This window comes from Corvus hawaiiensis, chromosome 14 (genome assembly GCF_020740725.1).
Source record: "Corvus hawaiiensis isolate bCorHaw1 chromosome 14, bCorHaw1.pri.cur, whole genome shotgun sequence".
Lineage (NCBI taxonomy): Eukaryota > Metazoa > Chordata > Aves > Passeriformes > Corvidae > Corvus > Corvus hawaiiensis.
Window position 1 is genome coordinate 7,597,953 of NC_063226.1, and position 21,932 is coordinate 7,619,884.

A 21,932-nucleotide genomic window follows, 5' to 3' on the forward strand; every position below is an offset into this window, starting at 1 on the left:
GTACTTTGGTCCCGAGGGCACTGTGAGCAGGAGATGCTGACCCTGGCATCACTGTGTAAATGTTTAGAGGGAGAGGCATCTGCTTGGCTGGCACCCTGAGGTCCCCTGTGCCCCTTGTGGGCTGGGGTTGCTGTTGGGGAAGATAAGCATGGGAATGTTAAGATTGAGCAGCTCGAATGCCTGGTGGTGTGATTCTCGGGAGCTCTGCTTTTTCTCTTGGCAGTGTCCCATCTGGAGCAGGCGGAGCAAGCTGTAAGTACGGAACTGAGCATAAATGTACTCTTGAACTTTTCCTTGCACAAGATAACGCTGCAGCAGACATCACCATGGGTAGCAAGTGTTGATGAGACACAGAGTCATGCAGTTCCCAAATATCACTCTTAAATGTGTTCCTTTATGCAAGATCTCAGAGGCCCAAATCTGTGGTTGAACCAGATGCTGTCTAAATTATAACGTTCTAGCACCAGGCCAGCAAAATTGGTTAAATACGTAGTTAATTCCAAAACACTTTCATTGGAATATTTGGGGTGGAAAAGCAAACTAAGAGCCTCTGAAGTGATGTTCTGCCTCACAGTGAGCTGAATGTCTGGACCAGCGTGTGCCAAGATGATGCTCTTGCACAACACTGAGAGAAGGAAAAATTATGCAGGTAGGGTTGTGTTGGTCCCAAAAATCGATGACAACTCACTTGTCTAAGCTAACTCCTGGCCTAGAGCATCTCACAGCTTCAGAGTGTCATCTTTCCATGTCACTGAGAAGTTACTCCTTCAGTTTTTTAGCCAGTATTGCTGTCATTCATTTTTTTTGCAAAGAAAACAGAGTATAAAACAAAAGTAATTTCACTATTTTTATTTTCAAGTTGTTGGATTTTTATGTTTTGTAGCAGCTGTGCTGCTGGCATGGCAACACTGTTGTTGTGCAAGCTTGGAAAATAAGAAAGCCTGAGTTATCAGTGTCATTATAAATAGTTATTAAAGCTGACAGGATTTTAAATGCTGTTATTAACGTTCTTAATGTTAACTTGAGGGTAGAGTGAGAGAAAGTAATGTAGCTCTGGCTGTCTGACAGCTGGTGGGAGCTCCCTGCAGGACTGTCCATGGTTGGAGGTCTCATCCTTCCTCAGCTATTCCTTGTCTTGGGAAGGAGTTGAAAAAGAATCTGGTTGCTTCTCTGAACTTCATCTGCTTGCACAGATCAGTTTATCTTGAGTTTTGGTGGTTTTGTGGTAGGCTGTGAACAAGGCATTGCACTTGATAGGTGTGTACTTTAGTGGTGATGTTTCTATCAGAAGAACACATCCAGCTGCAATTGCCAGCAAGTTGGAAAAGGCTAAGAGTGTAACAATTCCCCTCACGTGAAACTCTGAAATGGGGTGGGTATGACAAGGTACAAACATAAAACCAGATTTTATTATGCCAAGAGCATGTCATTTTTACAAGAACATGATTTTTACCTTCACCAGTCAATAGAAGTCAATAGATGTTACCCCAACAAATGTGATACGAAATGTTTGCATTAAGCCCTGCGTTGTTTGGTTTTCACTTAATTTTTGTGAATTGTGTGCAAATCTGTATTTTTAAGGAGCAAGTTCGATATGAATGTGAAGATTGGTGCCAAAACACATCTGTTAGCAGCTTTTAATGTTCACGTTTGACAAAGCGTATAGATATGGACAAATTGTAATTTACATGATGAAACCGCAGGGTGATAGATTGCTGCAGTGGCGTGGAATGCCATGGAAAGGAAATAAATTTCACAAGATGAAAGGAAGGGACTGGAGTGCATTTACTTCTATCAGAAGCTTTTACAGGGTATGTGCACTGCAGCTACTACTACCTGGGTTCAAATCTACCAGAGTAAATCCCCTCCAGCAAATAAAGCTTTCTTTGGTACTCTGCTTTATTAGAAAGGAGATTACTTGGTTTTGAGGGTCATTCTAGGGTACAGTTTGAATGAACTTGAGTTGCTTTCCAAGATAAACACAATACCAGAACAAAGCATATCTGGGTTTACTGTTACATACAATGGCGTTTTAAGAGCTTGCACCTGGCATGGCAGGGCCAACATTAAAAGCTTGTGAAGAATTGCCAATGGAACACATGGCACATCCCACTGACAGACCTGGTCTGGACTGGGTACAGGCCCTGTGCCAGGGGTTAAGGTTCTCCTTGCAGTGATACTCAGCAGCTAAGCATTTATCACTGTTGTAAAGAGGTGTAATTGCTCATAGTCTTCCCCAAAACTCTCTCTTAGAGGTGATCTCTGATTGTGCCTTCCTGTCACTTTTTGACACCATAAAATGCCAATTTTATGAATTTGCCCATTGTCTTCCTCTTCACGTGCAACTGTATTGCACACTAACAGCTTCCCTGTGGTTTACATCCACTAGCAGGGCTTGGTTTGTCTTTTTCATCACCCGTTTGTGATCACCCTCTGCTCAGCTCGGTGCAGGACTCAAACCTATGTGGGGAAGGAAGCAAAACCTCATTTGCTTTTAAAATTGTTCCATGTCTTTGCTCAAACGACCTAATCCAATTGACCATCACATATTGCCTGCTGTGGAATGCAGGAAAGCAGCTTCAGCTTCCCCTGCATCTGCTGGGATTCGTAAAGATAACCCCTATGGAATATCAAAGCAGGGGACTGTGCAGGGCCACAGCCACTCGGTGCTCGTGGGGCGAGGTGGGAACCTAAGATGGGAAGGGGCCTCCTAGGTCACGGCTCTGCGGGTGGCTTTTTGCAGCATGCTGCCATGCAATCCCTTTCGTAAAGCTGCAGCTCTCTGCAATAGGGTTGGGGAATCCTCCTGCTTCTCATTCCACTTCAAGCTGCTCTAACACCTGGCTCATGCTATCAACATTTTCCTTATTTTTCTTCCCGAGGAGGATGCAGAGCACTCCTTTGAGGGCTAACAGTGCTAAGATGGCCAGGATCAACTGATAAGCCTCTGGACTTAGCATGGAAGATCACCTACTGCTGAGTGACACAGGAAGGGATTTTTATCAGAGAAACAACTAAGCTACTAAATTTGGGCATCCTTCAGAACTCTTGTCTCTGGGTGTGAGATGTTATTTAGTTCCCCCCACCACTTTTTTGTTGTGCAAGGACTGCACCATCTGGATAGCAGATGATACCTTTACATTTGTCTGTTTCCAGTTTTCCAACTATAAATCATCTGGTTTAGCTGGTTTCTGTTGCTTGAGCTCTTAGTATTTGAACCAGCTCTCTTTTAAAGCCATGTTGTCCCAATAGGGAGCTTTCTGCTGGGGCTCTTGCTCCCACTGTGCCTTCCAAATATATATATATAAAATATAAAATGTGTGTATGCTCCGAAGCATCTGAGTCAGATTCCACAGCCACCACAAACAGCTTTCTACATGGATTCTCCTTTTCCTCAGCCAAACAGGCTCTTTGTGGACAAAAAAGAAGGGTAAAGTGCCATCTGATGAACATTGCTGGCCAGCAAAAATCCAGCTCTGAGCTACATCAGCTGCAGAAAATTGTCCTTCTGTCTCTCTAACCAGTTCACTTGCTTACTGAAGAGAAACCATGGTTTTTCTGGAGTTGTCAGAAACACAGCAGATCTTTATCTGTCATCTCCTTCCGTAAGAAAAGAGGGTTTAAAAATTTGCTGATGTTATTAACAAAGCCAGCCTGATTATGTAATGTTTTTTCTTTTCTGGTTTGTTAAAATCTGTTGCCTTCTAGTTTCATGGGCTGCCAACAAGTTTTTGCATGAGAAAATTAGGCTTAGTTTCTCCATAGTCCTTGCACTGAGATGGGCAATAGTAAGGTACTCAGCAAAAGTGTAGTACTGGATCTTCCTTATGTACATTCATCTCCACTTAGTCCTGTTGTCCTCTCTGCCATGAAGTCAGTTCCCAGACCTCCAGCAGATGACATATGAAGGCCATCCACATCTCCAGCTGTTTGTGTTGAGGGACTTCACTCTTTCTCAGGGATGTTGTGTGTCTCCTCCAGCACAGTCTTGGATCACAGCCTCTTTAGAGCAGTTCCCTAAGTGCTTTACAAGGAGTCTCAGGTGCATTGTTTGAAACATCAGAGACCACTTCTGTTTTGTCAGTGTATCTCTGATTGCATCTCAATTTTCTATTTTCATGTGTGGCTAGTTAACACTTAAACTTGCTCTTGAGGGAGCTTCTCTGTTCAACACTTCAGATGGACCCACCATGTGGTAGGGATGGAGCTAATGCTCCTTGGACTGACTGGATGGAAATGGTTTCAATGAATATTTTGAAGTTGGGCCAGAGAGTGAATCAAACATGAATGACCATGAGTCACTTTGGAAAACAGCCCTGTTGAGGGTTGGAAGCACCCCTGTCAGGGGTGACGTGCCTGCTGTAGACAGCTCTGCTCACACACCCAGCAGCTTCGAGGGTCCTCCCGGCTTGTCCTCAGCTGCAGGGTTGTAGCTGCCACCTCCTTTGGCTGTGGGGAATGGCATTACTGAGTGTGATGAGTACTGAGTATAAATGGACCTGGGTATCTGTCATGTAAATGCCGTGTTGAGGGACTTGAATGTGAGATAAAGAAGCTGATCTCTGTGCTGGGAGCCCTGCTGGGCAATTGTCCGGGAAGAGCCGCAGCCCCACCGAGGAGGAGAGTACGCTCCCAGTGGGTTTGGTACAGGGATCCTGTCAGACATACTGCATTGACATCCCACTTTTTCCCGATAAATCCCAGCATCATCATCTTCAGCATGTGTTTGCAGCAGGGCTCAGAGCCTTGTGTGACATTTTTTGACTTTGCTGCATTTTACTGCCTTCCCTGAACTTGAGTGCTGCCTGTCCCCTTGAGGTGCTTGTCCTTTCCTTGGGAGGAAGTCCACAACATACAGGGTGTACTGCATGGTGCAAATAATGTTTTGCAGATATGGGGGCTGTCTGTGTCCCCTGGAGTGGCAGATACACCCAAGGAGGTGAGCCAGACCCCTTCATCTGTTCCTCAGATCTCTGGACCACGTAAGCAGGGACCAGATGGGGATGCCTGACCCCACTGCATCTCTTCTGCACAGCTCTGTCCCCTACATTTTGGGGTAAATGTGTGGGTTTTTTTGCTTTAGTGACCGAGGGCTGATTTTCTTGTCCTTTTCTCTTTTTCTCTCATAAAGGTGAACCCCACACCACAGGGTACACGAGCGCTGCTAAAAATGATGTACTGCCCACACTGCCAAGGTCTGGTATCAGTGAAGCCCTGCTACAACTACTGCTTTAATGTCATGAGAGGCTGCTTGGCCAACCAAGGGGACTTGGATGCCGAGTGGAATATCTTTATGGGTAAGGCAATGGGTTAAAACTGCGTGTAAGTCTACACTGGTACTATGTCCATCACCTGAATAGCTTTGTGAGTGGCTATGCTGAGCTATAGCAGCTTTTTCAGGGTATCTGTGATGGTTATCTTTTCCTTCCACACCTGTATACAGCACACCTTTTGCCATTCACATTAACCTCTAAATAAATGAGACTGTTGTGCCAGTGACCTTTGTTGCAGCAAGGTTTGGGAGGATGGAGGTGCCATGGGCTTGTGGACTTGAAATGTTTCTTCTTGCTGGATCAAGCATGTGTGCAGGCTGTTTCTTCCATCGTCCTTATACCTTGTTGTCGCCATACAGCTGTCCTTCCTGAAGCCAGTTTTCTTCTTCAGCAGCCTGGGAGTCTCCTTGCCAGCCATGAAGAGCTTTGGGAAAAGCTGTAGGCCTGGATTTTACATTCAAAAATTGAATAGGACATGTCTGAATCTGTTTTTAAACAGCTCATTGGCACTCAGCCACCATCCTTTTACAATGTCAGCAGGTCTTGTGTGACACTGTGTGAGTACTTTTGCCATCCTCTTCCTCCTGTCTGTTATTTCTGTTCTGTGCTTATACATGGTATCATTCAATACATGAAATTTAGACTGAAATGTTAAATTCTACCTTGGGTCAAGGCTCATCAGAATTGGCAGTGCATCAGATTTTGGGGCACAGGCAATAGATAATATTAAATGTTTTCATTTGTGCTCCTTTTCCAGGAGGTTTGATTTATCTGTGATCAAGCATCCTTTGGGAGCAGTCACTTCACTCCAGTTACGTGTGATGAAGTGCACATGTAAAGTATCTGCTGCTACTGAAAAGGCTGTGGTACTCTTCCCATCCCACTCGTGGAAAAAAAAGATTGTTAGAAAGAAAAGATTTCCCTTTCACTCAGTTGCAAGATTTCAAAAAAAGGGAAATTGCTGCTAGTTGACATTTCAGGCTACATTTATATCTTAGAACTTGTTTTCCTCTGTTCTGTGCACTGGATTTTCACTTTGCTGCCCGTGCCAACTGGATGTGTGTAGGGTGTTATTTTCAGAAGGCATTTTTTTTGTGTGTGTTTATTCCATATTGGGAGCTAAATATGACACTAAATTGGGTTTCCAAGTCATTCTCTGGGACGCTGACACCCCACCCCCCCAGTCCTCCCAGCCATCTTTCTCATGAGAATCTTAAGTATTTCAACTGCAATTGTTGCTGAAATAGCTCAAAGCCAGGAGACTTGCAAACATCTAGTCCAAGTAGAAAAGAGGAATGCCATAAAAGGGAAGGGCATAGTGCCAGAAAACAGACAAAAGCACAAGCAGCTAATTGCTGTAGGTGGTATGCGGCTAAAAATGAACCTCAGGGGAAGCTGGCGAGCCCTGTCACACAAGACTGCTCAGGGACTGCATACAATAATTGAGATTATTAAACAGATCTAAATAAATACATGTGATTCCAGGTTGGAAGCAAAACTTTCCTCTTGGAGTGCTTCCTCCCGAAAGGGCTTCTTGCCCACTTATTACTTAAGTATGGTATTAAGCTTTGTTACATTTGTTGGTGGTATTTGCTTGGTTCTTGCACTCTGGGTTGATGGTTGCAGCGGAGTACAGATACAGCAAACTTAAGCTGTGCTTTCTCAGACAATTTAATAAGTGAACAGGTGCTGGTTATGTTCTAGGCTTTGGTTTCTCTCTCAATTTGCCACTCAAGACAAATTAAATTAAATATATCTGGTGTTTAGGGCAGAGCGTATGCCACAGATACCTTGTGTGTGTGTTTAAATAATTAAAGAAATAACAGCCAAAAAAATTCCCCCCAAACCATCCCACAAAATCCCCAAAACCCACCTCCGTGGGCTCAATATGATTTTGCATTGTGGGTTTAAATGCCAAGTTATGGCAATGATTTATTAGGAGTCGAAAGCAGACTTTGAACCTATCAAGTCATTTTAAGAATAGTTAAATCAGAGAACTCGTAGCAAGTGCTGCAAGTCTATATAAACGTGGGTGTATGTGAAATACGCATTTGTGTGTGCTAGTGGGTCTATAAGTAAGTCAATTATGTAAAGCTGGGATGTAAAGTTTGTAGGTTTTCTGAGACAAGGCGACTTTGCAATTCCTTATTTCTCCAAAGTACCATTTAAAGCTGAGGAGTATGAAATAATGACCGAATTGTACTCTTTTCTTCCCTTTAACTTTAATTATTTCTCCCTCTATTCCTGACACAATTGTACACCAATTAGACAGGGGTATACTTTGTTTCAAACTGGCTATTGGAGGGGTTGGAGCGTTCCTGAATGAACAGCGTTAATCTCCAGTGCCTTTTCATGATTTTTTTTTCTCCACAAAGGTTTGCTCTGCTCAAAGATGTTGAATTCAGGCTCCATATACATATCTGGAGTACTACTTTGTGTGCAAAGAATTCCCCCCCCCCCCAAAAAAAAAAATTGTTGTTAATGAATGGTCAAGGTCTTCCCCCTCCCTTTCTCCTTTTAAATCAGATCTTGGGGTTAAGACTGAAAACTGCCTTTTGTTCTTCAAGTCAGACAGTGAGGCTGAAGATGTGGGTTTCTGATTATTGGTGGCACAATGAGAAAGAATTGCTTTCCTTCATGAGAGCAAGGTGCTTTGTTGCAGAGGATTGTCTCAATGCCAGTAGCAAGGACAAATGTATGCAAGAGGAAAAGGGTCTTTAAGGGATGGTGGTAGATGGTGTGGATTGGTTGGGGTTTTTTTCACCTAAATCCACTTCTATCTCCTCATCACAGGGAAAAGAGACAGTCTTTGTCATGCTGTGTGTTTGTGATACATGGCCAGGGTACATGTTTCACTCTGCCAGAGTTGGGGTTTTTTGTGAAGCAAAGCTGAGCCATTTTTAAGCCATGGCTTATAAATATCAATTACTTTGCACGAGAGCTGGGGCAAATAATTGTTATTTATAATCAACTCCTCTCTCCTCCCCATATTGGAAAATCGTTTTCTGGGAGTTGCTCAGAAGGTTCATTCCTGGAACTGGAGCCTCCCCTCCTGTGGGCAGGAGTGCTGGCGGCACTCTGAACCCCAGCTAGCCTCAGTAACGTCAGGGCTGCCAGAGGGGACCACTGCTTGCCACGACTGCTGTGGGGACACCAGCCAGCTCCTGGTGTGAGGTAAAAGTTCGCAGGATGCCTCCAAAATCAAAGCTGTGCATGAGGCAGTGTCCCTCCACTCTCTGCCCCTGCTCCTCCCCACCCCTTTCTAATGAAAGTTTATTTCGTTTAGTGTTCCTTGCCAGTATCAATCCGAACTCCAATTATTACTTTCATTATCTTTTCTCTGCCAGCTTTGGCAGCTGTGCTGGAGGCTGAATGCATTTTCTCTATCGGCGGTCAAAGCAAAGGCTGCATTCCTGGGCTGTGATACATGGAACGCCATGGCACCCCTGCTAACAAAGGACCCAATTCGCTCTACATTCCCATGGTCTTGTGGATGTCCTGCCCGGCTCAAAGTTTACAAAGATGCCAAACAGCCAGAAGAATTGGGGTTTATGTTTCCTTTCAATCTTTCACAAACACTTTATTGATCTGTGGCCTTTCCTGGCCACTCAGAGAATTAAGTAGTTACAAAATGGAATGATTTTTCTTTTTTCTAAAAAAACCCCAAACAAACAAAAAACCAAGCAAAAACAAAAAAACAACAACAAAAAACCCAAAAAATGAAACAAAAAAACCCTGTTCATTTTGTGTGGTTTATTATCTGTGTATTCATAATATTTTTATTTTAAATGAGCTGCTTCCTGCACACTGCACCAGGATGTTCTTTATGCACGTGAAAAACCCCAAAAGCTTTGACAGTGATGAACACATTTACGTTGTGCTCCACTTGTTTACAAAAGTCTCCATTTGGTAGCACATCAAAAGCATTTTTCTCTCCTCTGGCACAATGGTATATTCATGCTAGCAGTCATTACTCAGAGATTTGAAGCATCACTTTATTGGAGCCCACAACAATACAGTCTAAGACTCTTTGTTTCATTTGTTATTACCATCTCCTTTTTTTTTCCTTTTTTTTTTTCCTTTTCTTTCCTTTTTTTTTTCCTTTTTTTTCCCCCTTTCTTTTTCCTTTCTTTTCCTTTTTTTTTTTTCCTTTTTTCCTTTTATGCATTTAGTTCAGACCTGTTTGTAGTCCCTGACTGCAAAATTCTGGCCATGTCCTGAAAGAGCTCTGTCATTGATGCTGGTGGTGTGTGCTTGCAGAACGAGGGCCTTTCCTGGGGCCTCCAGCTCCACCCAGGGCTTAATCCCTAAATACCCACACCTTGGTGGAGCTGAATGAATGAGAGGGGGTTAACTAAGTGATAGTCCTTTAACTAGCAACCAGCACATCCTTAGAATATTAAGCTGTTTTTAAAAAGTGGATTTACAGGCTAGGAAGGCATCTGCAGTTCATGTTGGGGGTTATGGTGTTGGATTATTATTATAATTCTTGTGTTTTGTTGTATTTATTGATAATAATAACTTTACATACACAATTAGCTTAGTTGTATATTTTTCATCATCTGTGGTTTTTTTAAATGTAGTCTTATTTAACATGACTTGGGCTCTAAGGCAGAGCTATTACTAAATTGTTCAGTATGTGGAGTTTCTTTATAGGGCTTTAACAGATAGCCAGAGTCCACAGAAGTTTTCTGTTTGTGCAAAGTACCTTCTGCACTTAGGAGGAGGATGAATGTCGTGAGAAAGATTAATAGACTGAGTGTGAAATGCCTATTTCTCTTTAATGGAAGGGACCAGACATATCTTAGGAGCAGGGAGGAGCTCCTTGGGGCCAGAGGGGCTGTTGTGTCCTTGTCACTCAGGCTAGGAAAATTTGAAGAATTACATGCAACTGGGAAAAGACGAATTTGTGGCGCAGAGCATCATGAGGGTAATGCAGGAGAGGAGACCAGCAAATGCTTTGGGGTTGAGGGACCACAGTGAAAGCTAACAGTAAATTAAGGTGGTGGGTGAAAGAGACCAGTGCCAGGTGTATTCCTGGAGGCACCTTGTGGGGGAGAACCAGAGAGGGCTTAGATGCAGTGTAGGGTAAAAGCCTTAATGCCAGTAATAATTTCCCAGAGGAAATAGTGGATGTCCAGTAACTGCTGTGTTTAATGATGCATTTGATGAGGACATGCATGTCAGCACAGGAGTGACCCAGTGTTGGCTGAGGGACTTTCCATCTCCCCTTGCACAGAGATGTGCCAAATACATCATGAGTGCACAGCATTCACCCTGCTCTCACACAGACTCCCTCCCTTGTGCAAATTGTCCATGTAATGCTAGGAGGTGCAATCCCTTGGCTTCCCCAGGCAGGAAAAAGCCTGTAGCTGCCCATAAAGAAAAGATGATATCAAGGATTTTCTTGGACCCTTGCATATTTGGTGCCTTATGCTCAAGACCAGCATGACGAGCCAATGGCTTTGAAAGCAGTCTTGAAAAACAAATGACACAAGGCAACCTTTAATAAATGAGCATGGAAAGGAGGGTGTTAGTAATGCTTGTTCTGATGGGAGGAGCTGATTACAGGCCGCTGTTGGCAGGCTGTGATGGCTTTTGATGTACATAAGCCTGTGGTTTGGTGCTGGCAGCCTGTAAGTGCCTGGTGAAGTTGTAGGCTCTGGGAATGGAGCAAAATGCTTCCTGGAGATGTGCACTGGTCAGAGGTGATACTGCAGTGGTTAATGTCCATGTGCTCAAACTGTTATCCTTGTTACCTCTTATTCCTAAAGCTCCTCCATTACAAACCTTTGTTTTTCTCTCTCTGTGTTAGATTCAATGCTGCTGGTAGCCGAGAGGCTGGAGGGACCTTTCAACATTGAGTCAGTCATGGACCCCATTGACGTAAAAATTTCAGATGCCATCATGAACATGCAGGAGAACAGCATGCAGGTGTCTCAGAAGGTAAATGGGCCAAGAGGACACTTGGGATTTATTTATTTAATGTGTTTTATTTCCCTATTCTTGTCAATATGTTTTTTCTTGAATGCCCTTTCAAGTATATATATAAAGCTGACGTATTATTTTGGGCAGGAGCTGGGTTGGAGCCTGGAAAAGGGAGGCTCTTGTGACCTTTAATTTCATAAACTCTTTTCCTTCTCTCCCTTAGGTTTTCCAGGGATGTGGCCAGCCAAAAACACTTGCCCAAGGCCGGACTGCTCGCTCTGTCTCTGAAAGTGGTTTTAGTGCTCGTTTCAGACCCTACAACCCAGAGGAGCGACCAACAACAGCTGCTGGCACAAGCTTGGACCGACTGGTGAGTGCCTGGTCCTGCTGGTGCCACACAGGTACTTCATACCCAGGCACCACAGTGTATAATTTTCCATTTTTAATTGATATGGTTTCTTAGTATTCCTTGGCTGTCTTAAAACTCTCTTAAGGAGTGTAATCTGCCCATGTCTCTAGACATTAATTACCTCAATGGTTCTATGTCAGAGAAGTGCCTATGTTAAAAGCTTGGCTTATGAATAATACGTGTTTGAGGAGCAGTGTTTAATTTTGTATTAAAAAAGCAAATCAACCATCAAAACTTACAGCTGAAGATCTGGCCTGTACACATCTGTTGCAATAAAAAATATCTTCCCAACTTTACTTTTACTGAGCATTTGGTATTCTGGATTATGTCTTGCGTTTCTTTTTTTCTTTTATTTAATAGGTTACTGATGTGAAAGAGAAGCTGAAACAAGCCAAAAAATTTTGGTCATCTCTCCCTGGCAATATTTGCAATGATGAAAAGATGTCTGTAGGCACTGTCAATGAGAATGAGTGCTGGAACGGGAGCGCCAAGAGCAGGTTTGGCGATGCTGCTGCCACTGGTTAACCCTCTCCCTTTCACCCCAAACTTACCCTGTGTCCTGGCCCCTCTCCATGAGCCCTTTTCTCATACAGGAGTGATCCTAGCTCACCCAAGACAGGCTTTCATTTTTGTAGATGGGAGAGCTGGAATGTTAACACCAAAGCGTTGTCCAAGCTCTACGTGGGGGTTCCTTTTACAGAAGGGAACAGAGTGTAGGTACCCAAACACGGCGTCTCTCCTTGGACTTAAGCCCCTTACTAATTGTTCATGGATTTGTACTAAATCCTGTATCACAGCCACAGAGCAGGGGTGCCTGTGTTGTCTGACAGCGCTGTTGCCCCAGTGGCCCCAGCTGGTGTTTCCACCAGGAACTGGTTTCTTTGTTGAGCAAGGGCAGGGGTGATGGAGGATGGAGACCTTCTCCACTGCTGAGGTCTGTGGCACAAGGGGGCCAGTGGTTTCATTCACACTTTTTATGGAAAAAGGAGTTACAAAACTCTTTTTTTTTTTTAATCTTGTAAGGAAGAAATTGCCAACACATGAGTAAGCCAAAGTTTTTCTGTCATATGGTTTATGTAACTGGTCAACTTGTATTTTGGAAATAAAAGTTTCTCTTTTTTTTTTTTCCCTCTTTGCTTACTGAGGAAATAAGCACAATCCAAGATATTCTGTTAAAAAAAAAAAAAAAAAAAGCAGTTGTCTGGGGTTTTCCAGCAGTTTTTCTAAGTAATAGCAGTTTTTGCCCTTGATAGTTTTGGGCTTCAGGACAAACCCATACCTCATAACTTTTGCACTGTTTTGTGTGTGCTCTGCCATGCTTGGCTAGGGCAATGTTTTTGGGTCTGTGTGACAAGAAAAGGTTCTGCCTCCTGAAGTGTTGTTTATCAGCAGCTTCTAGGGACTTTTCACAGCAGTTACCCCCAGTGTGTGCAAGGGCACCAGTATCGAGGGGAGATGGAGACTTGGTAGCACTGGGCGAGGTGACAGGGAAGGCTGGATTATCCTGTGTGGGTTGGGCAAGATAATTTGCTTTACTATTTTCTACTTGACTCCAATAAGCTAAAAGTTCAGTAGTTTTCCACACTTTTGTCTCAGACTTCTTTGAAACATATAATATTGATCACCAATAATAACAAAACTGTCACCACCAATAATCATCATCGTTGTCACTCCCATATATAGGACAGGGTTTGAGCATGCTTTTCAGATGTATGCTTACATCTCACTGCCTGGTCTCCAGGATCAGTAGACTGTGCTAAAAGCTTTTCTCTCTTTTGTGATACTGATGTTGGCATCATAACTAAGAAAAGTAATGTTTTCTTCTGTTAAACTAGTGTTTCTAGCAAGTCAGGTAATTGGAGGAAAGAGAAATGTGTCCTATCCCTGCTGTATAAGATGATACTCCAAATACCTGTGTCAGGAAATGTATTCTGTTGGGTTTTGTTGCTCAGTCTCTCTTTTAAACCAGGAGGCTGCACACGTGCTCAGATCTGAGCATGTACACCTTCTGAAGCCAAGCATCTTGGCTCTCCCCTTCTCTGATGTGGGGGGCTACAGGATCTCATCTTCAGCATCACAGATGTTTCTCCTGCTGGGGTTATTTTCTTTTCAAGTTGAGGAGAAAATTGTCATTCCCCTGTCTTTGTGGCACAGAGTAAATGAAAACAGTGCTTCATTCCACCTGCTGCAGAAATTGCAGGGAAGGGAGATGGGGTAAGAAGTTGGTGAAGGGCTGTGTGAGGTTTAGCACGTGGAAAGATGCTGTTGGTCTCAGAGTATCACCCAGACTGAAAGCAGGGGTGGCATTGCAGAGTTCCCATGCTGTCATCCTTGAGCAGGGTACCCTGGCAAGCTGCAGCTCTGGTACCAGCAGGAATGGTTTCTTTTCAGGTATGACTTTGCAGTGACTGGAAATGGCTTAGCAAGTCAAGTGAATAACCCAGAAGTTGAAGTCGATATTACCAAGCCAGACATGGTGATTCGCCAGCAAATCATGGCTCTGCGGGTGATGACCAACAAGCTGAAGAATGCCTACAGTGGGAACGATGTCGACTTCATTGACATAAGTATGTTTGCTGTTGTTTGCCTTTTGCTTTTTCTTTTTTCTCTTTTAATTGGATTTCATGCTAACACGGGTAGCTGGCTAAGCTTCAGCTGTGGGTAAGCGTGTTAGTAAAGAGGGTGGGAGCCGGCCTCTCTGATAGGCTGTGTGAGGAGGGGTGTTCCCATGAACCCATAGAACGCTTTGGGTTAGAAGGGACCTTTAAAGATCATCTAGTCCAGCACCCCTGCAATGAGCTGAGACATCATCTACTACATCAGGCTGCTCAGGGCCCCATCCAACCAGCCTGACCTTGAGTGTTTCCAGAGATGGGGAACCTACTGTCTCTCTGGGCAACCTATGCCGGCGTTTCACCACCCTTATCATAAAACCATTTCTTCTTTATATCAAATCTAAATCTACCTTCTTTTAGTTTAAAACCATTACCCCATGTCTTATTGCAACAATCCCAGCTCTCTCAGTCTGTCCTCATAGGAAAGGTGTTCCAGCTGCTGAGCATTTCTGTGTTCTCCTCTGGACTCCCTCCAGCAGATCCTTCCTATGCTGGGGGCCCCAGAGCTGGATGCAGAACTCCATGTGGGGTCTCATGAGTGGAGTAGAGGGGGTGAATCGCTTCACTTGACCTGCTGGTCACAATGCTTTTGGTGCAGCCCAGGATGTCATTGGCTTTCTGGGCTGTGAGCACACATTGCCCAGGTGTGATGTCTGCACACAGAAGTCACATTAACATGGGGATCCATGCTTACTTCTCATGAACACCAAAACAGCCACACTCTTGCCTTTTCTCCCTGCTGTCTTGCGCAGTCAGCAGAGGAGGACAGCAGGTGTGTTTGTTTCCCCAGGTGAGGAAAGCAGCGGGGAGGAGAGCGGCAGCGGCTGTGAGCTCCAGCAGTGCTCCCCAGAATTCGAGTTCAACGCCACTGAGGTCACTGGGAACTCCAGCAAGAGCGATAAGACCGTGAACACTTCTGCTGCCACCAGAAGCGGTCTATCACAAGCAGCCTTGCTCCTTAACATTTTGTTCTTGGCCATGCAAAGACAATGGAGATAATTGTGCAGCATAGGGGGAGGGGAAAAGACTTTTATTATCAGAGGTAGAAGGCACCTGCTTTCACTTTTATACCATCTAGAGACTTTGCTTTTTAAGTTAATGGACAACAGTGTACAGTTTTTACTATGTTGCCACTGGTTTTAAGATACTGATTTTTTTTTTTCCCCCTTGCTATCCTGGGAATAACAGGAACGGGAACTACAAGTCTCTCCCGTTCACGAAGAGTGGATGTTAGAGGTGGATAACAAAAATGTATATACAAGCCTGTAGTTAGCTCAACATTTGTGTCTTTATCACTTCATTTTTGTGTTTTTCTTTTACTGTACTTCTTATGAAAACAAAAACCCCAGGGTCTTCTCTTGGCCTGTAACAAGTATGTGTTTCTGAAATGAGAAATATCTGTACAGAAGCAGGTTTTATTTATCATGTTATCTTATGAGGAAAAAATAATTGCCCAAAAAGCAGAAAATGTTTCATGTAGTTAACTTCCCATTTATCCACATTATGTTAGTTGCCTTATCTGGAGAGAAGTGGAAGTCATTTGTCTTTATTATGTGCTAAAACAGAAGGTGAAGGCAGAGCTGCTCATCATGCCAAGGGCCCCATTTGCATAGGGCATCCATGCCAGGAGCAGGTTGTGCTTGCTTTACAGGAGGTTTGGTTAAATTGGAAGGGACTACAGAGAATTCCCATTCTGCAGATGCTGAGAAGAGTTGTCATTTGTTCCCTGGGATCCTTGCAATTAGCTGTAACTCCTGTGGGTCAGTTCCCAACATGCATCCCCCATGGGAATGAGGCATTAAACTTGTTCGGTTGGAAACAACTTGTCGTCTCACAGATCCAAATGCCAACATGTGTCTTGTCTGCACATTTATTAGGTGAATGCTGGATTGATTTTTTAATGGTTTTGGTTCTGGTTTTAAGAAATCCTGTGTGGGAGGGCAGGTGGGGAGGGGTTGGGTTTGTTTTTATGAGTTTTGTTTCCTCTCTGATGGGGGCAAAAGAGAAGGAGCAGGCACTGTTGCACGTACATGGGAGCAGGAGCTGGCAGGGCTGAAGATGCCTCATTTTGGGTGTGTTTGGCTGGGAGCTGATGCCCAGCACCTGTAGCTTTTTGGCACTACCTGAGACACCTTCCTCTCTCTACCTGTGCTGTTGGAGTTGGAACAATGTTATGGTGAACAGCAACTCATTAATAAAAGAAATGTATATTTTTAAGAAAAGAGATTAAATAATTTTTAAAAGAGTTTAGCGAAAGCAAAGTCTTTGGAAAGACTCAAAATTATTCTGCATGTCTCTTCCTGCTTTGGGAAGCCTTTAGGTCTGGCTGGACACTGGGATCTGGCCAGGAGAGCAATCCAGAGAGAAAAGGTTTGCTCTATTCCACCCTTGTGTCATAAAGAATAATTTTCTATTTTTATATTGGAGCATTAATTACTTGTTAGCTCAGGGTCAGCATTATACTCAACTTTATTTTCACACCAAATTTCTGCAAAGCTATAAAGACAGAGTATTCTTGGCTGGTAAAAATAATCTTGGAGGTTTAATTTTACTAGAAGTAGCCAGTTATTTATTAAACCATGATGATAGTAGAGTTAGGGATATTCTGGCTAGATTATTTTTCTTTAGAAAATAAATCATGGAACCATAAAATTGAAAAAATTACAAATTTATGTGTGGGAAAAAATGGATTGTAAATAGCTAAGTTGCCTTGCGAGGAATTGGAAAATGTGCTGATACTTAGAAACTACCTCAGTTCTGAGGAATTTCCTTTCTAGCTTTGAGTGCTATTGCATTTACGTGGTAGAAGTGAATCTGGTCTCCAATATGTAGCTGAAAGAGTTATCCCTATAGACCTTGTTAGATTGTTTTTAATTTAGAGGGTTGAACTACATCCAGCTGTTTTCTTTCAGCTAAGTTCCCTAACAAAGAGAATTTCTGAATTAAATATTGCTGATGGTTTCCATGACTTTTCCTGATTTGTTTGGTTTCATGGCATTTTCTGATTGCTCTTTAAATATTTAAATGGTTCTAGCCATTTGAATTTTAATCCCAAAATAAACAAACCTTAGATGCACTACTATTGTAAATATGTCGCAGTAAGGTCTGACTGGACAACCCTTCTGGCTCATACCCAGCTGGCAGGCCAGCAGAGTTAAATGGAAAAAACAAACAAACAAAAAAACCCCAAACAAACAAACAAACCAAAACCCAAAACAAAAACAAAACAAGCAAAACCAAAAAAAAACCTTCTGAGAAGCTCTGAGATTGGTGGAACAAAAGCCCTTGTGTTTGGAGGGGCTGCCTGCTCCAACATCTCCCTTCTTGGCATAAGTGTTCATATGTAAGAAAGTTGCTTGTAAATTCTCCTGCTTTTGAGTGTTTCTGCTCAGAAAAGTAAACCACTTCTGAATTTATAATTATCGTTTTACAACTAACTGCTCACTAATTTATTATTCCTTAGTTTGGTACAAGCCACCAATGCAAAGATCTCCCATCAGTTTTAAGCATGTCCAGTTGACTTCGTTAGTAGCACAGCAGTCTTCCAGTATATAAGGGACAGATTTGTCACCTGGGGCTGCAAGAAACAAGAGTAAACAATGTAGGACAATCAAAAGTTGTGTTCCTGCTTCTATTTTGTGTTTGTGTGTGAAGTTGGCTCTCTGACATGAGCCTGCGAACTAAACCATACAGGTGGGGAAGAGACTTGCTGCTCACTTTGGGGAAGGCATGTGCTCCCCTTTTTCAGATTTTTTTTTTCCCCCACATAACCAGTGCCATTATGAGCATGATTTAAAGAAAAATTCCAATATATAGAATTAATTATTAAAGTTAATGGAGCTGGTAAGTGTGCTTCAAATGCAAAATGAAGCAGAAAGGTGATGTCCTTGGCAGCATGGAAGATGCTGTCTCCCAAAGCGCTGGAATGAAAAGATCCAGCTCTTAATAGGACCTGTTTTAACAGCTCAGTGCCTGTCCTGAAATGGCTTCACAGGTGACACGTGGAGAGAGAAAAGGAGAGCATGTAACTGGACTGTAAGAGTCTCTTGTGTTGTGTTGTGTTGTGTTGGTGCCCCCCCAAGTCAGGACAAATGGCCAGAGCAACAAGAGGTGTCTTTCCATGCTCCAGGGCAGGGTCCTGCTGTTCCCCTTCTGGCTGAGCCAGCCTGGGTTTGTCCTCACAGGCAAGGTGGTGTATTAATTCTGGAGGGTGCAAACTCAGAACAGTGTTCATTTCTTAGACAGATGGTGCTGATGTTTCCATCACCATCCCCTAATTGCTTTGCTGGATGCCTGGCTGGACTAGGCAAGCCCTCTGGTCCTGGCTCCTACCTCATCGTAGCATCCGGTGTTGGATGTCTCATAGCATGGCACGTAAAAATGCCTTCCACCTGTTTGGATGCTTTTACTTATCATGTGTCCCACAGTAGTTGCCCGCCCTGTCTGTCACCTTTCTCACAAAGTCAACCTGTTCCCTCCTACCTGCAGGTCCACTGTGAATGTGGCAGTGTCCCCCATTGGTGACAGCAGTAACCAGATCAGTGACAGCTGCTGCTTGTGCCTTCCCCTTGCTGATGGCAAGTCCTGCTGTGGTGTTGCCTTCCTCTGGTTACTATCCCTGTGCTGTTGGGTGGGTAACTGCTGGGGATATTTTTCCTCCCTTGATCTGCTCTGCCTTGATCAAAAGGAGACCCTTTTGCCTTTTAGCCTGCTCACTATGATTTGGCCCTGTGCGTCCTTCCTGCCCTGGCTCCTTTTTCCCGAACCTTTGCTCTGTGGTGGTTCCTCTTAGGCAGTCCCTGTGTCCCAGCAGGAGCAGAGTGGCAATGTATCTCACCCTTGGACCTTGGTGGTCTCCCCTGCAAGCCATCACCACTCAACACCAGCCAGAGATTGCTGCAACTGCTAAACCTGAAGTTTTGATTTTAAAAGCAGCTCTTACTTGGATCAACAAATCTGCTCCAGTTGTTAGTCATTGACATGGTTTAGTGCTGGACCTGGCATTCCTAGGTTAAGGGTTGGACTTGATATTCTTAGAGGTCTTTCCCAGCCTTAATGATTCTATGATTCATTTCAACAGCCGGGTGATGTCTGTCCCCCTGCTGGTTTCATAGGAGCTGAATAGGAGCAGCTTCATCCCTATCACAAAATCTGGGGTGCCCGTGCTCCTCATTCATGTTTTGCAGCAATACAATTCCCCTACATAGCTGCTCATCTCCCCAGCATGTCCTGCCACACTGTCTCCCTCTACGTGTGTCATTAATTCATGTAATCCCATGCAAATCAGTATGCTAAACCCCTCATTAATTGGGTTACTGATTTATACTAGTAAGACTTAAAATCTTGGAGAAGGTTGAGGGTATTTGTTTCTCCTCTGACAAGCTATTGTCAGCCCCACAATGGCTGGTCCTTGGCTGAGCTGGTAATTGCCTCCTGACTGTATTTGCATCGACATAATGGCAAGGATGTTAGCAGGAGCTATGACATCTCATCTTTTCCTCTGAACAGGAAAATTCAGGATTAGCGAGGTGGAATGCATTTGCCAGCAGTTGCTGGCCGCCCTGTTGTGTAGGGTGGCTTCTCTTCACCTATAACTCGGCTCTGTTGGTTGTTTCCATTATTAACCTGCTTTTCTTCAGAGCTTAGTAAACTCAGCCATAAAAATCAGGCCTGCCTGTAAACTTGGCATGGTAGGAATTGGCCAGACTTTTATTTTTTCTGGTGGGAAGAACTGATCATTATTTTTAGAAGAAATTGTTTCATCTGTGAAGTTTAATGGGTTGAAATGCTGTTTTGGCATTCATGATCCTTCAGACCAGCTTTGTTGAAAACCCCGTTTAGCATCACCAATAATACAGTAATGCTGAGGATCCCCAGGGACAGGCAACTGAAACAATAGCCGGAATCTTACATTTTTAAAGCTAATTGTTGTACATGTTCAGCTGTTTCCCCCATGCCACTACCACACACGTCTTGTGCAAGATGCAGATCCGAGGACAGTTAAGTACACAGGAGGTATTTCGCTGATGTTGACAGGAGGTGCATCTGCATTTCCAGGAACTCTTTAGTGGAAGCAAGGTCACAGGTACATATCCACTGGATTCCTGCAGCAGAAAGACAATTCGGATTTAACCAAGAGTTTTCTTTTTTCTTTTTTTTTACTTTTTTTTTTTTTTTAAATGGCTGCCTTCATTTGCATCCTCATAACAGAGTGTGTTTGTATTGGAGCTGGTGCAATCCTAAATATGTAAGTTCCTGTGTGGCAGGGCTCTGGAGGCAGCTCTCCATGAATGTGTCTTCACACCACCCCTCTGATTTTGGGTGAGCAGCCACCCTGCCTTATTTGCAGGTGAGGAGCTGGGCACCCTTATGAATAGGCAGTGGAGTAAGAGAGTTAAGTGGTTCTTGCTTGAACAGCCCTAAGTGACTTTGTTGTTTGCTCTGAATTTCCTGTGTACTAACATAGGCCATGCTGTGTTCCAGGAGGGTGCTTCAGGTAAAATGCCTCACAGAATGAGACAAGGTGATGACTTCTGAGTGGCTTCAGGGCCTTTCATGTTTTGGGGCAAGTGAAGACTTTGGCTGGTGTGTCACAGCCTTCTTCCTTTGTTTTTCTCATAGAAAAAACAATCTAAATTTGGGGAAAAAACCCCAAAAAACATGATCACTCTTTTTTCATTGTTAAATTCTTTGGATGATTGTGCATTCAAAACTACTTGAGTATTGAACAGGAATTTGTGCTACAAAATAGCGGTGAGATTTTCAGTTTTGAGCAGGAAGAGTTGTGGGTCAGTGTTTATGTGGGTGAGTGAGGGCTCTCAGCAAGCCGGGGGCCAAGAGAGTCAGTGTTACAAAAGAAGCTGTTGTCTTTGACAGAGGTCTTCTGGAGCCTAGCTGTCTGAAAATAATTAGCTAAATAAATTAGGTGTGCTCCATGCTAAGTAATTCCAACATTTAGCTTCCTAGGGAAAGGGATAATGTACTTAACAGAGATACTTCAGCTTGTCCTTTGTCACTGGGAGGGGGCACACATGAAGAAGATGGGGGCTGTTTTTTGCACAGATAGTAACAGGCAGGAGAAGCTGTTGGGAGCCTTGTGCTGACCAGAGGGATGGGGGTGAGTCCCCCAGTGGGATGGCATGTGGGCAGAGCTGCCCTCCTGCTTCCTGATGAAAGAATATCCTGCCACTGAGGGCATGTTTGACTGCAAACTAGTGATTAAAACTGGTAAAAATTCCATTCCATGAAGGTGTGCTTCATCACATTGGTGCAGGAATGGTATGGGGCTCATCCAGGAGCTCCCAGAGTTCTGGGACTGGACTGAGAGGTGATGGTTAGAATTGAGAGGGAGACAGGAGAGGAGTGCCTTGAGCTGTATCACTGCACTTGAGCTGTATCACAGCACTTGAGCTGTATCACTGCCAATTCCTTGTTTCCTGTCGTTTCTTTCACTCTGTTGTTATTTAAAGTGCATTAGATGCACCTCCTTGTGTTTTATTAGCTGCTCCTTTCATGAGAGGAGCTGGCAGTGGCATCTTCTGGCCCACATTCCTGTGCTGGTTTTCTCTATCAAAAGGCAGTGAGAGTTGCCGCTTTTTGACCACCTTTATAATCCAGCATTGCAGAGGTGCTTGCTGGTCGCCTTCCCAATGGAGCCATACTCACCCCATAGGGCTTTTTGCAGTGTTTTAATCCTGCTGCAGGGTG

At 43.8% G+C, this 21,932-nt stretch overlaps 1 protein-coding gene across 6 annotated transcripts in view; it reads left to right on the plus strand.

Moving 5' to 3' along the window:
- GPC4 (glypican 4) overlaps window positions 1-17,193 on the plus strand; it is a 242,327-nt gene extending 225,134 nt beyond the window's left edge. For all 6 annotated transcript variants that reach the window (XM_048318490.1, XM_048318493.1, XM_048318492.1 and 3 more), the window contains 6 exons: window positions 5,132-5,297; window positions 11,089-11,219; window positions 11,425-11,571; window positions 11,971-12,107; window positions 14,002-14,177; window positions 15,016-17,193. In XM_048318490.1, the coding sequence (XP_048174447.1) occupies window positions 5,132-5,297; window positions 11,089-11,219; window positions 11,425-11,571; window positions 11,971-12,107; window positions 14,002-14,177; window positions 15,016-15,224 (966 nt within the window). In that variant the 3' untranslated portion in view covers window positions 15,225-17,193. The remainder of the gene's footprint in view (window positions 1-5,131; window positions 5,298-11,088; window positions 11,220-11,424; window positions 11,572-11,970; window positions 12,108-14,001; window positions 14,178-15,015) is intronic.
- The last annotated feature ends 4,739 nt before the right edge of the window (window positions 17,194-21,932 follow it).